Raw genomic sequence first — 15,421 nt, forward strand, 5'->3', positions numbered from 1 at the left:
CCCGAGGGGGGCAGGGAAGTTTAGAAAAAGTGAATGTAAACGAACTTGGCAGAGGGAAAGGTGTGCATTTATGTGGTTATCTGTGCCCTTGCTGCAGGCACATGTTGCTTTCACATGTTCCCTATGTCTCCCGTCTTGTGATGTGTATTTTAATCATACTTTAATGTTGTGATGTTCACTGGCTCTCGGCTCTGGAGAAGTCCATGTTCTCTCTTGGATGCATTATCGTAACTTATCTCTCCCCTCCATTCCCATTATTCCCCCATAAATTTGCTATACTTCCCTGTTTGTCTCAAATTGAAATTCTTTTCTCTAAGAGAAAGGCAACCAACTGAAATCCATGGGTAAGATTAGGACCGAGATCATCTCCCGCACTGAACAAGTAGACTTCAAACTTGACGGCTGCTTCTCAGGGCTGGCAGGACCCGAGCACGCTATGTGCAGGGGCTCGTAGCTGGCTTTCATGGGTCCAGAATCTTCCAGGTGCTTCCCCGGGGTGACAGAGGTGGGTAGAGAAAAGCGGGAGATTGATTTCTTTTTCAAGATCGCTGCCCTTTGGGGGCTGAAGTGATAGCACAGCAGGTAGGGTGTTTGCCTTGCACACGGCTGACCCAGGTTTGATACCTAGCATCCCATATGGTCCCCCTGAGCACCGCCAGGGGTAATTTCTGAGTGCAGAGCCAGGAATAACCCCTGTGCATCGCTGGGTGTGACCCAAAAAGAGAAAAAAGACTTCTGCCTTTCTCCTCCCCACTTTGCATAAGCCACATGGGGATCCTCCACCAGCAGCAATGTCCTGAGAGATAGAACAGGGGTGAAGACACTTGCCTATGGCCATCTTCAGTTTGATCCCTGGCTCTGTATATGGTCCCCAGAGCACCGTCAGGAGTGGTCCCCGAGCACAAAGCCAGGAGTAAGATCTGAGGACAGACAGGTGTGGCACCAAAACAAAAAGAAAAAAAAATAGTGTTCTGACAGACGTTTCCTTGCACCTGCTAGCAGCTGCCTTTAAATAACTCTTGTGCCGCGTGCTCCTGAATGTGCTTTCTCCAGGTAAACATTCCACTAGCATTTTTAAAGCATTTCTTTGATCTCAAACAGGGTTCTTAGCACCATTTTACCTGTATTACCTTATTTAATAACGTAATATTATTATTACCTTATTTAATTAAGGACCACATCCTTTTAGTGTGGAAACCATTCGTGATGAACTTAAGGCAGGTAGAGGTTGGTTAAGTCCAGTAAGAGGCAAGGCTGAGAGTCATACCGGGTCTGGGGGTCCACACTTTATGGACCCACACACCATGTTGTGCCTCTCTGCTCACTGAAGTGACTTTCTAGAGCACAGTACTCCAGAACTTTCTGCACAAATAGAAATGTTTGGTAGCTATGCCGACCTACTTCCGTGGTTGTCACTAACCAAATCTGACTTTTGAATACTTGAAATTCAGCTAGCATGATTGAGAAGCAACGTTTTTAATTGTATTGAATTTTAATTAATTTAAACAGTGCCATTTAAGAGCCCACTAATATCTTGTTCATACATATGATCTCAAAATGTGAGGTGCTGAACTAGGAATTAAGGTAGGCCTCTCAGTTATAGACATTATCCTTTATTAAAATAGTAACATGAAATAATTGCAAAGCACACTTAGAGTCTTTGTGTTTCTTTCCATCTTTGACAAGGATCTTGCTATTCTACTAGCACTGTCATCTAATCTTAGCTCAGCGGAAGATGTATTGAGATGAGACAGAAAAAAACATTCTGGCAGAATAATGTAGGGACATAGTGGGTAGGCTGGAACATGGTAGTGTCAGTTGACATATTTAGGATGAGGAACTGTTGCCATGTTATTCATCTTTTCAATAAGTAGGGAGGGGCTATTGGAAACAATGCACTTAAAAGTGGATTTGATTTGGAGGAGAAAGAACACAGAAGTCTCACACGAAGGAGAGATGTAATCCACATCCCTTATTTAAGAAGGAGGTGAAGAGAGCGAAATAGGAATGCAGGGTAATTATGAGTCAGGAGAGAAGGATAGATGCTGGCTGAAATCATATAATAAAAGAGTCATATTAGTCTTCATGTGGGACTCAAATTGGAACCCAGTCAAATCTTTAAAAGAGACCATAAGAAGCATTAGCTGAATGCTCAATGTATCTTTTGTGTCCCAATGTGTCCCTTGGGTTTATAAAGATAGAGCTACCTAGAATTTGGTTAAATGGCAAAATTTTGGTTTAAAATTAATGTGGACAAATAGACATAACTCGTGGGTCAACCCCATTCTGTTGCAGGTTTGATAAGTAGCTTTAGGAAGCACACCAAAGCCCCCATATATAAATGAATTATATATTATATATTCCTTGGCTTCTTGCTAGTGAGTTTCAACCACTTCCCAGAAGGTGCCAGATCACAGGTATGGGAAGGTCAAACGTCACTGCGTAAGACAGATTGAGTAGTTGTAACAGAAACTACATAGACTATAAGGCGCAAAATATTTCCTTCAGTCCTATTCAGAAACCATTGTTCAAAAATATCTCTTTTAGAACAAAACAAAGAGTTATAATTGGGCAACCAATTTAGATTGCCATATTGTGAGATCATTAAATTTTTTAAAATCTTTATTATCTTTGACCTGGTAATTTGGCCAGTTATGATTCTATACAGCATGCATTTTGATTTACACATCCACTGGGATTCTTTTATTTTTATTTATGTATTGGCGGGGGGGTTGCATACCCGGGGTACTCAGATCTTAATCCTGCCTTTGTGCTCAGGATTCACTCCTGGTTGTGTTTGGGCAACCATATATGATACTGAGGGTTAAATCTGGACTGGCTGTGTGCAAGGCAAACTTCCTCTCTTCTGTGCTCTCTCTCCAGCCCCCACTCATTGGGCTCCTTATAGCCCTGAAAAATCAAACAAGCGGAATACTGAGTAGTTGGACAGTGGAAAAATAAATTTCAGGGCATTAATGTCAAGAGATACTATTCTGTTTCTCAAGTTTTTTTTTTTAATTCACACTCAGCAATGCTCAGGGGTTACACCTGACTCTGCATTCAGGAATTACTCCTGGCAGTGCTTGGGTAAATCTATGGAATGCCAAGAATCAAACCTGGGTCAGACGTGTGCAAGGTGAATGTCCTACCTGCTGTACTATTTCTCCAGCCCCTGTTCTCAAGTTTTAAATGAGATACTTCCATTTGTTCGAAAGGAATGTTCAAGTTATATGGCTAAATTAAAAATCACTTGATCACTTGACACCCTGTTACTCATCAATTTGCTCTTGCAGGCTCCAGTAATGTCTCCATTCTTCCCAGTCATGTGCTAGTGTATCCCAATGGCGTCTGCTCACTCCAGGAACCCGAAGAGCCTCAAACCGTTCGTTCAGGGTCTTGATGAAGAGGTCTGACCATCTCGGAGGCTGGAGTGATAGCACAGCGGGTAGGGCTTTGCCTTGCATGCAGCCAATCTGGGTTCGATTTCCAGCATCCCATATGGTTCCCTGAGCACCAACAGGGATAATTCCTGAGTGCAGGGTTAGGCGTGACCGCTGTGCATCACAGGGTGTAACCCAAAAAGCAAAAAAAAAAAAAAGAAAGAAAACAAAAGAAAAAGAAGTCTGACCATCTCATAGGTGGGCGGCCACACGATCTTTTGACATCCTGTGGAATCCAGTCAGTAACATCTCTAATCGAGCAGTCGTCTCCAAATCGCATTACGAGTCCAGTCCATCTGATTTTCAACGCCTTGGCAAACGAAACAAATTAAAAACATTGCATAATGATGAGTTTTACTTTATGACCTTTATATTAAGACAACAAACAATCCCACTAAAATATATAGACAGATATTTTCCAGGTGGCTATCACTATCCAGATCTCAAGTGAATATGCAAGATATGTATATATAATCTATATTATATATAGATGGGCTGGAGTGATAGCACAGTGGTAGGGTGTTTGCCTTGCACGCAGCCAGCCTGGTCTAGCCAGTTTCGATTCCTCCACCCCTCTCGGAGAGCCCAGAAAGCTACTGAGAGTATCTCACCCGCATGGCAAAGCCTGGCAAGATACCCGTGATGTATTCGATATGCCAAAACGCAGTAACAAGTGTCACAATGGAGACGTTACTGGGCCCGCTAGAACAAATCGATGATCAATGGGAGGACAGTGACAGTGATTATATAGAGATAGTGTGTATATACACACACAATGCATTTAATATCTTCTAGATAAAACTAAATTTTTATGGATGGTTACTTAACGCAAAATAAAGAAGGTGGAGGAATAAGAGGAACTATGGGCTGGAGCGATAGCACTGCCAGTAGGGCATTTGCCTTGAATGCAGGTTTAATTCCTCCACTCCTCTCAGAGAGAGAGCCCGGCAAACTAAGGAGAGTATCTCGCCTGGCAAGCCACCTGTGACGTATACAATATGCCAAAAATAGTAACAACAAGTCTCACAATTTGTTGTGAGACATTACTGGTGCCTGCTCAAGCACAACAATGAACAACAGAAGGACAGTGCCACAATTTACTTAACTCAAAATAAAGAAGGTGGAGGTATAAGAGGAAATAGGGGCTGGAGCAATACACAGTGGGTAGGACATTTGCCTTGCATGTGGCGAACCCGAGTTTGATTCCCAGCATTCCAGGTGCTCAGCATCTCTGAGCACCACCAGGGGTAATTCCTGAGTACAGAGCCAGGAGTGACCCCTGTGCATCGCCAGGTATGACCCAAAAAGAAAAAAAAAGAGGAAATAGCCAGTTAAGTTTCCTTAATGAAACTGAAAATTTTATAAGTGAAAGTGATGACTAAGAGAATATCACCAGAAGGGGCAGTCAGTGGAACAACGAGTGGAAATTCTTTGCTCTACATTGAAACATTTAGTAGGATAGGTAATACATAAGTTTCAGTACCAATAAAAGATTCTGGTCTTGAGCAGATGCTTTTGTGAGACAGACAGAGGCAGAAGTGGAGTTCAGGGCTAAAGATTGGACAAACAATAAGGTGGATCCTTGTATGCAACCAAATCTGAACCGAATACCAGGCTCCACATATAACCTGCCAGTAGCACCACCAAGGGTCACTTGTGAGTACAGAAATTGCCCCTGAGCATGGTCCATAAAAAGTAAAGACCAAGGGGGCAGAGAGATAGTACAGTGGTTAGGGCATTTGCCTTGCACACGATCAACCCAGGTTTGACTCCCAGCATCTCATATGGTCCCACAAGCACCCCCAGAGTGATCCCTGAGTGCAGAGTAACGAATAACCCCTGAGCATTGCCAGATGTGGCCCCAAAACAAAACAGAAACAAACATACAAAAAAACACAACTAAAGATGGAGATTGTTACAGAAAACAACTCAGTGGGGAAAGAAAAGAGCCATGTGTCCTGCACCCTGGGAGAAAGAGATCTCTAAGTCACAAGGTAGAGGGACATGGCGGAAGAACCTGGGAAAAGGAGGAAAGAAGAAAGAAAAAAAGTTGAGTCAAGAAAGGGAATGAAGAACCCAGTGACAAAAGTTGGAGAGTTATTTTTAAAGAAAGACCACTGTTATATAAGTCCCATTGCAAGTTCATGTTTAGAAAGTGCTTTCACCTGAGATGCATTATGCTGATCCTTGGGCTTTGGTCAACACTTGTGGTACGTTAGCAGGAGTTCAGATGCAAAGACCTTGCAGTGTTATGTGCAGATTTCTGGTTGAACTTCTCCTGGCTACCCAGAGTGTCTGCCTGTCCTGGGGTGTGGAAGTCCAGAAAAAGCCTCAGTACTTGTATTGTGCTGGCAACACAGCCCTGCCTCAGGTCTCTCTTAGTGTTCACCATTTAATGTGACAGAATTGTAGCAAGCGGGATCTCCCTCATATGTGGAGGTCACAGATACACAGCAAGATAGCAACAAGGCTCCAAAGACAAAATAATGGAAAAATTGATCCAAACATCTGAGTTGGGTGAGAAGGAGGCTTTGAAAGGGAGGGGAGTTGGGATCCTTGTGACAGGGAGGTGGGTGCACTGGTGCTGGGTGTGATGTTGGAATTATGTACATGATGAACCATTATTAATAGTATAGTACATCACAAAATCTCAATTTAAAAAAAGAATTAAAGAACAGGGCTAGAGTGATAGTACAGTAGGTAGGGCATTTGCCTTGCACGCAGCCCACCCGGGTTTCATTCCCAGCATCCCATGTGGTCCCCTGAGCACCATCAGGAGTAATTCCTGAGTGAAAAGCCAGGAGTAACCCGTGTGCATTGCCGGTGTGACCCCAAAAGTAAATTAATTAATTAATTAATTTTAAAAAAGAATTAAAGAAAAATGTAAACCAAAAAGGGGGGTGGGTTAAGTTCAGAGGAGATCATCAAGGTGTGCTGGGGGATAAATACAAGTGAATACATTAAGGTGAAAATTAAAGGTACAGAAAGAGGCAGGGGTGTCTTTTAAAAGTCACCACCCTTCCCCCACCTCTGTGTCTCCCTGAATCCCACATGCCTGGTGCAGGGGTGGATCTGTCTGGCCCTGTGAGACTTTATTTAGACATCTCAGGCATTTGATCCATTTTGAACAGGGCCGGCTGCAATACGGGTGAACAGACTCCTGCTCTTTGCTCACAAAACTCTCCTGTTCAAACATGTTTGCAGAGTATGATTCATGGCATTTCTTTCTGGATTGTCCAGTGGGTAATTGCTGTACAAAAACCAGAGAAACAGATGTAGACCCTGAACCCTGGCTATAAATTTTTGTTTTATGATTATGGGTTTCAAATGTGCTGTGTCACACTGACAAATACACAGTTACTCTGAAATGAAATGAATTTGGGTCTCAAACTTTTGCTTTTTTTGTTGTTGTTATTTGTGGTTGGGAATACTTTGAATAGAGTTTCTTTTTCCATTGATCAAACAAAAGAAAATAAGGTGACACAGATCATGGTATTTTCAGCCATAAAAAAATGGAATTTGGGAAAGGTGGGGTTTCTTTTCCTGTTTGATTAATGTTTAAACTACTGGAAGTTTAATCATTTAAACTTCATTACCAACAAATTAGCTAGACCATTTTTCACCTGCTACCTATTCATTAATCCTTTTTGTACATGGATATACATTTAAAGACTTCTGCTCATTTGTGTGTCTTTTCTTAATTTTACTTAAGATGAAGAATTGAAAGAAAGATCAAGAGTTTAAAAATTATAACAATAGCAGAAATTTACTGATGAAGATTGGATAAGAAACACGAAGCTAAATTGTTGGACTGCTTAATAAATTAATACTTGGGTTGAAATAATAGCTCTAATAATTGCTATCAGCATAATTAATTCATGATGAGAAATAATGAATTGACTAGTCAATACTGTTGCATTATAAGAAACCCATAATATTTTATTCATGAGGATTTAAATACTAATCATTCCTTTCAAGACCCAGGTTTATTTTTCTACAGTTAAGAGGACCCCAAGGTGATTATAAATTTAAAATTTTCTTGTTCCAAGAAACTCAGCATCTCCATCACCTCACTCCACACACACACAACACACCACACACACACACTGTTTCAGCGTAGTGAAAACTGAAGGAAGACATTTGGGAACAGGCATCTCCCTTTTGAGATGAAGTTGTTTCTCTAGTGTAAGAGCACACTGAGAGTAGGGACTGGAGTGATAGAACAGCAGGTAGGGCGTTTGCCTAAACAGAATTTTGGGGACACCATCTCCGTTTTCACTTCCCCAAGACAAGTGCACCCTGCCCTTTGAAAAGATGTCAAGTAAGGAAGTTCTCTGGCCTTGCCTGGGAAACATACCTGCACACTCATACCTGTTAGTGGTACATTTTTCTCTCCTATGATTCTGTTCCTCCTGCTGTACTTTAGTGTAGTTGCTTCTTCTCTCTCCTCCAGCAACATTTATTTTACCTTCATTATTGGCTATAAAATGAACCCAGTTTCCCAAACCTTATTTGAATACTTGGACACGTGAAGTCTGGTGGACCATGTGGCAACGGACATAGAACAATGCACTTTGTAGAGTTTTACAGCTCTCTTACAGTGTTTTGAGTTTTGTAAATTTCTCCATATACCTTGCTTTAAAAAAAAAGTTCCAGGGTTTCATCTAATAAAATTCTATTACAAAATGATGGTCAGAATGGAAGAGTGGAACATAACAGCAACATTTTTACTGCTGGGACTTTTTTAATAGGAAGAACTGAGCCTGGTGGGTTGAAATTTGTGTTAATGTATCTTCCTAAGAGGATCTTTGACTTGGGAAGTGGGTGCAATGCATACTTTGCATGTTAGACCATGAGAGTGGCTTAGCGACTCCACTGTCAGAGCCACAGTTCAGCATGGGGTGGGGTTCCCCTTGATAGGCTTTTAGAGGCCTGGATGCCAATGCACATTCCTGCAGAGCCACTAAAGGAGTCTGGGGCCACACTCTTCCCTACAAAGGGCAAGGAAACTGCTGCCCCTCATGCTTCATGCCCACCCACTTGCTTACTACCATTTTTTGGTGAAGAAATAAAATCTGGAGAGGCATTCCAGAATATAATTCCTCCCTAGAGTTTTCTTTCTTTGATGTACGTTACATCCTTTTAGCTAGCCGTGCAAAATGGCCACAGGGTGGCTTGGTTCTCTCCCTTTTTAAAATTCTCTGTTAGCCTGAGTTTATTTGTAAATATTGCATCTGTCCTTCGTGTTTCAAGGCTGACTAACAAACTTCTCTCTCCTCTAGTTGAGAAAATAATATAGGTATCACTGTATCACTGTCATCCTGTTATTCATCGATTTCCTCGAGCAGGCACCAGTAACATCTCCTTCGTCCTAGCCCTGAGATTTAAGAAAGTGCCAGATTTGAGGCTCTTTCAAGGTCAGAAGAATGAAACCCATTATTGTACTGGTTTTTGACATATTGAATACACCACGGGGAGTTTGCCAGACTCTGCCGTGTGGGCAGGATACTTTCGGTAGCCTGCAGGTTCTCCAGAGTAAGAAGTAGATAATAAGGTGTCATGCGGCCACAAATGCGACCCCCATTGCCATGTAATATAGGAGTTATTAAAAAAAAAAAAGGAGGAGGGATTTTGTCTAGAAATGACTCCAGTAAGTAATCAGATGGGCTGGGGGGCAATATTGGTAAATATAAAGAGAGCCACGCTTCCCTGGTTCTCAAATCATATATTTAGTTATGTGGTGGGAGGATGGGGTGCGAGAAGAGAGGGACCACCACCATGCATTGCTGGGCACTAAGCTATGGGAAATGTCATTCTCCCCTGGGACGGGGAGTTCAGGGAACTGAGGTTCTAGTTAATCAAGGCTCTGAGCAATGTGATCACAGGGACGCCTTCACCTCTCTGAGCCGCTGTTCCCCCGGTGGGAAAAATAAAAGAAAGAATCACTGACTCACAGAATTAATATTTGTTCCAGGGCATGTACTGAGAGATGTACAAGTGTGCCCCCCACTCCTCCCTTTTTTGGGTCTGCGCAGAAACCACCCACTAACGTTGTTGTTGTTGTTGTTGTTGTTATCATCATCATCATCAATCATCATGATTATGGGGGGGTGGGGGCCACATTCAGCATCTCTCAGGGATCACTCCTGGTGAATTTAGGGAGCCTGATGGGGGCCACATTCAGCATCTCTCAGGGATCACTCCTGGTGGATTTAGGGAGCCTGATGGGATGGCCGGGATGGAATCCAGATCCTGCATGCAAGGCAAGTACCCCACCTGCTATACTGTCTCTCTGGCACCATGAAGTGGGTAATATTAAATCCCCATTTCACAGATGAGGAAACTGAGGCCCTATGAGACTAAGATACTTGTTCGGGTGGCGGTGCAGGCAAGGTGTGGAATTAGAATCTCAGAGTCCAGGCTGACTGTTACAAAGCTCTTAACCTCTATGTGATGGGGTTGGTTTTTTGGTTTTCACACCTATATGAAATGTTGTTTTCTGGTTTGTGTTGTGTGTGTGTCTGTGTGTGTGTGTGTGTGAGAGAGAGAGAGAGAGAGAGAGACAGAGACAGAGACAGAGACAGAGAGACAGGGGGGGGGGGGGGCTTAACGATGAACCACTTCAAATGCTTCCCGTAGACCTGAGAATTGTTTTTTAAAAAGTCGATCCAGAAAGCTGGATTTTCACTCCCCAAGCAAATGCAATCCCTTCAGCCAGAACTTGCAAGAGGGATAAAGAGGAAAAGCACTCTCAAATGGAAAGTTTCTCAGCCCCAGGCTTCCCCGAGAGGGTAGCAGCTCTCGGTTCTCCAGTTTAAGGCATGCATGTGCTTTTTCGGGCGTGGAAAAATACATAAGTTACAAGGAATTTAACAGACAGAGAGGCGCAGAGAGGAATTTCCAGGGTGGGCTGGGGGCGAAGCGGGCGGGCGGGAGGCGGGTGGGCGAGGGGGGGGAACCGCGCTTGCAGGCGGCTAAGCGGCGGCTGTAAATAAAGAGGCGTAAAGGGAGAGAAGTTGGCGCTCAACGTGAGCCCGGAGCGGCGCCCCGGCTCCTCCCTCCCCGGTTGGTTTTTTTAAAAGCACTTCTTGCATTGTTTTTAAAGGTGAGAAATGGGCAAGAAAGAGCCGGCTCGCACTCGCTAGCTGCCTGCCTCTCTGGCTGTCTGCTTTTGCAGGGCTGCTGGGAGTTTTTAAGCTCTGTGAGAATCCTGGGAGTTGGTGATGTCAGACTCGTTGGGTCATTTGAAGGTTAGCAGCCCGGGAAGGGTTCACCGAAAGTTCACTCGCATATATTAGGCAATTCAATCTTTCATTCTCTGTGACAGAAGTAGTAGGAAGTGAGCTGTTCAGAGGCAGGAGGGTCTATTCTTTGCCAAAGGGGGGACCAGAATTCCCCCATGCGCGCTGTTTGAGGACTGGGATGCCGAGGACGCGAGCGAGCCGGGCAGGGTTTGTCCGGGCACCGTCGGGGTAGGATCCGGACTGCATTCGGAAGGCTTTTTGCAAGCGTTTGCCTGGAAGGAGAACTTGGAATCTTTCTGGGAACCCCCCGCCCCGGCTGGATTGGCCGAGCAAGCCTGGAAAATGGTAAATGATCATTTGGATCAATTACAGGCTTTTAGCTGGCTTGTCTGTCATAATTCATGATTCGGGGCTGGGAAAAAGACCAACAGCCTACGTGCCAAAAAAGGGGCAGAGTTTGATGGAGTTGGGTGGACTTTTCTATGCCATTTGCCTCCACACCTAGAGGATAAGCACTTTTGCAGACATTCGGTGCAGGGGAGATCATGTTTGACTGTATGGATGTTCTGTCAGTGAGTCCCGGGCAAATCCTGGATTTCTACACTGCGAGTCCGTCTTCCTGCATGCTCCAGGAGAAAGCTCTCAAAGCATGCTTCAGTGGATTGACCCAAACCGAATGGCAGCATCGGCACACTGCTCAATGTAGGTTTATTTTTTTTTCCCCTTCTTCTACCAAGAAAAAAAAATGTCTCTCTTGCATGCAATAAAGACATTGGAAACAAACTGCATTGGTAGCAAGACAAAGGATTTAATGATTTAATGCTGAAAGGGTGTGATATGCTGGCTTGCATATTGATTCCGCGCTGCTGAAAATTTCCTGTTAAATGTTTTCTTCCCAAACACCCCTCCCCAAGCCCTTCTCCTCTCTTTTACCAACCTTACAGTTGCTTGCAAACAGTTTTTAAAATATGCGTGGAGGGAGGGGAGAAAAGTGGAGGGTCACCACAGGACTTTGAAACATTCTTCAAGTGAGGCATTTTGACATTTGTGCAGTTTTTACTAAAATATGTATGCATAGAGGAATTTAACTTTGATGTCCTTTGGATTAGCGACTAGGCTTATATATATTTATATACATGTACATGTATATAAATATATAAATGCAGCGTGTGTTTGAACAGTCCAAAGTAATTAAAATATGACATCTTCCTTGCAAGGAATTTAACCTAATTATGGTGGCTGCTACTCCTGAAGTTCATAAACCACCAGTTAAAGCTTCTGCCTCCAATGTTTTCCTTGCTAAGGAAAGGCAATATTTCTTAGCATTGACCCTGCTGCCACCTCTCCGAGTCACTTTGTTGCTCTAAGAAGTTGCTGTTTTGCTAGAAAACTACTGGCAAAGAACACCCCTTGGGCTGAGCCATCCATTATTTCTATATCTTGCAATTCAACCAGGAATGTGGACATGGGTTAAAAGAAAGGAAATATAAGTGCAGTAGCCCCATTTTTAGAAGAAAATTATTGACTCTCCGGTTATCTGAATCTGATAGGGTGCCCAGGCAGGCATCTGATCAACAGTAGCCTGGCTGCAACCTTGAGAAATGACCAGAAGTCCCCGAAAAACCCCACCTTCGGGTGGTTAGAGTGGGAGCCCTCAGGATGCTTCACCAACCTGACAGTGATTTAGATAAATGGCTCAGCTATCTATCAAAATGTTTTTAGTACTTTATTTGACAATTCATTGGAGCATTAGGCTGAAAATGACATTTTAAATCTTTGTTTTCAAAGAGGTCAAAGTTTAACTAGAAGAAATTGAGTTTTCTTAATAACGTGGGGGGCTTATCTCAAGAGAGAAGAAAAAGGAGAGGCACAATGACAAGACTTAAACTGCCAGCTCAGAAACTTTTTCCTAAGAATAAAAACTTGCTCCTTGGGCCAGGAAATCAACAGGTTTGTAGCTAAAAAATCAATAGCCATTTGATGCCAACAGTCTGGCTGTCTGACTTAATATTTTGTAGAGCCATAACCGGGGTAAAAAGAATATCATTTTCAGGCATCTTAATCCTCAGCTGCTCCCTAAATGCCTTCCCTTTGCTGCTGCCTGTTTCATTTTGGAGAACTCAAAAGAAACTGAGTGTTATAAAATAATTTTCCAACCTACTAACAGATCATTTTCACCCATTCTTTTTGACCCATCTTCTCTGTGGCAATTAAACAACCTGACTGCCTTCCTTTGGAATCCCAAGGAACTGGAACTTTAAAATAACTTTTTCTAGTAAGAAGAAGTTCTAGTGAAATATATATATTTTAGTGTGGGGACCCTAGCAGAAAACTAATAGATCTAGGAGAGCTTTTACAAGCATACATTCTTCCTTTTGTAATTAACCCTCCAAACATGCCTATTAAGTTGGGGGGGGGGGGGAAGCTGTGTTTGTTCTGTACAAGTTAAACAAGGGATTTGCCTTATCTAGGGAGAGTGGTGAATGTGTCATTCGCCTAGGGCCAGCCGATAAGCAAGAAGTGTTGATAACAGCAAAGTTCAGCTAATCAAAGAAACTTACTTTAGAAAAAGTAAATAAAGGCTTTTGGACAAAGGGATTTCAGAAATTCCAATGTCTTATTTTTGTAAGAAGGGCAATTAGTGCTTATTGTGGTCAATTTCACCAGGTTTTAGAATCCCATACCCCAAATCCAGGTTAAATGAATAAAATGTAAATATTGCTTATGCCTCTAGAGAGTTGCTTGATTCTCCAGAAACCACTTGTGATGGGTCAGTTTAGTCAAGTAATTAAGTTTCTGAGCATAAATAAAAATTCTGCGGCACATTCAGGGTTAGCATGGCTAGTGGAGGCTTTTGAAATAAAAGCATATTAGGGCTTCGTTTGTATAAGTAAGAGCATAAAAACCACAACCTTTTCCATTTCACTTAATAACTATTTTGACGAAAAGCAGATCTGTTTGTGTTCTTAACACAGAGGAAACAGCAGGCAAGAAGGGAAAAAATAGTACTAAATTCCAACCCAAACTATTTTTTTCTTTGAGGATCCTCCTTAATTTTGTCTGATGGTATGTGTGTATTCCTATGTGTTTAATACAGAGTGAAACCTTTGAAAGCAAAGCATACCAGAAGCTTTTTTAAAAGGTGTGTGTGCATTTCTTCCTTTTTTTTTTTTTTAGTTTTAAAACTAGAAAAATGATATGCCAGCCAGCTGCAGGTTGGAGTAGGGCCTGTGAATTACTTACAAACATTGGACATCAGGATTAGTGGGCTACTAAGGGAATGTGGTATAAATAATACACTGTAACACTGCCCCTGGAAGGTATTCGAGTCACCAAGTTTCTATTTAGATGCCTCCTGGATTATCTTGGTTTTAGACTGTTCCAGATGTTTTCGGCATTAATTGCTCAGTGGGTATAGGATAAATTCTAATATTTGTGGTCTAAGTATAGTTGCCTTCAGTGAAATCGTGAGAGTGACAACTTCTTGGCTCTTTTCCCTGTCTTTTCTTTACTCAGTTTATATATTTAAAAAATGAAGCAGAAGAAAAAAATTGAAATAGCATTTTTCCCATTAATGAGAAGTAATCTTTATAAATTTTTTTTTAATAGTGGCAATGCATGATTTAGAACAAAAGGAAAAAAGTTCTGTTTCCAAACCCTGGAACCTGAAATGTAAGCATTAAACAGTATCTAAATTCTCTCCTAGCAAGATATAAATTGGGGTCAAAGTGACAAAATCAAAGATACCCTCTGAAAGAGAGACTAAATAAAGACTGACAGCCACCATATGAATTGAATGGGGTTTTGAATAAATATTTCAGTGAAAAGGCTCAATTGTTTTTCTAAAGTAGGACATAATTTTCTGCTTCTGGGCCACATGACGGTAACTAATACCATCAGAGAAGAGAAGAAAGGGGACTTTTTCTTAAATTTCACTGTGTGAAACAGTGTTATTTAAAAATAAGTGGAAGATTCACAAAGTTTTCCTCCCTTGTAAAAATAATAAATATTAAATATTATTCATATCCTCATAACTTGATACATTGGGAAGGGAAGTGTGAATAGGCAATTTAGAAGGAAAAATATGTTGCATTTTAATTTTATTACTAGAAAGAGAATGGGTTCTAAAAAATAAAACTGTAGAAGAGAGACATGTGTCTGCTTAAACTTAAACTATGGGAATGTTTTGGAAGTTCTGCTTAGAATTATATTTGCAATCCCAGAAATTAAGCCATGGCATGGGAAGAGACCTCCCCCCATTCCCTTACTTGATAAATGACCATTCAGAAGGTAATTTCTGATAGACTAGCTGACTTGAAATAGAAGTTTTCTTCTTGATTATGAAAACTTGGCTCTGACCATATGTAATTAGTCAATATTGCCATGAACTTGTCTTCAGAGCATTAAAGTAAAAGAAAGCTGTTCTGGATATCACGTACTTAGAATTTACCTTTCAGTGTATGTTAAGAGACTGAAAAGGGGAAAACAATCGCCATTTTCTCCTTTATACATTCCACAAACATCAAGAAACCATCTCAGAGGAATATAGGATAAATCATGGTGATGATTATAAGTTCTCTTTTCAAGGAATTTATATTTAAAATTAAAAAAAATATTGAAAGCTGGAGATTTTTTTAACTAGAAGTTATTCTACAGGAGGAAGATGAAGACATAAAATCATGACACAAAATATAAAACTCCTTTAGAGTCACACAGGACTTATTAAAAAATAAGTGC

The 15,421-nt window shown here is 41.7% G+C and overlaps 1 protein-coding gene across 2 annotated transcripts in view; it reads left to right on the forward strand.

Annotated features, from left to right (window-relative positions):
- Window positions 1–15,421, forward strand: part of RARB (retinoic acid receptor beta) — a 463,175-nt gene that overhangs the window by 262,091 nt on the left and 185,663 nt on the right. The window contains exon 1 of one of the 2 annotated variants that reach the window (XM_056129877.1): window positions 10,708–11,386. The exons of the other annotated variant lie outside the window; for it this stretch is intronic. Coding sequence (XP_055985852.1) covers window positions 11,230–11,386 — 157 coding nt within the window. The 5' untranslated portion in view covers window positions 10,708–11,229. Of the gene's footprint in view, window positions 1–10,707; window positions 11,387–15,421 lie in introns of those variants that run through there. 2 annotated transcript variants of the gene reach the window in all.

The sequence above is a fragment of the Sorex fumeus genome, unplaced genomic scaffold, assembly GCF_029834395.1.
Source record: "Sorex fumeus unplaced genomic scaffold, SorFum_2.1 ptg000072l, whole genome shotgun sequence".
Lineage (NCBI taxonomy): Eukaryota > Metazoa > Chordata > Mammalia > Eulipotyphla > Soricidae > Sorex > Sorex fumeus.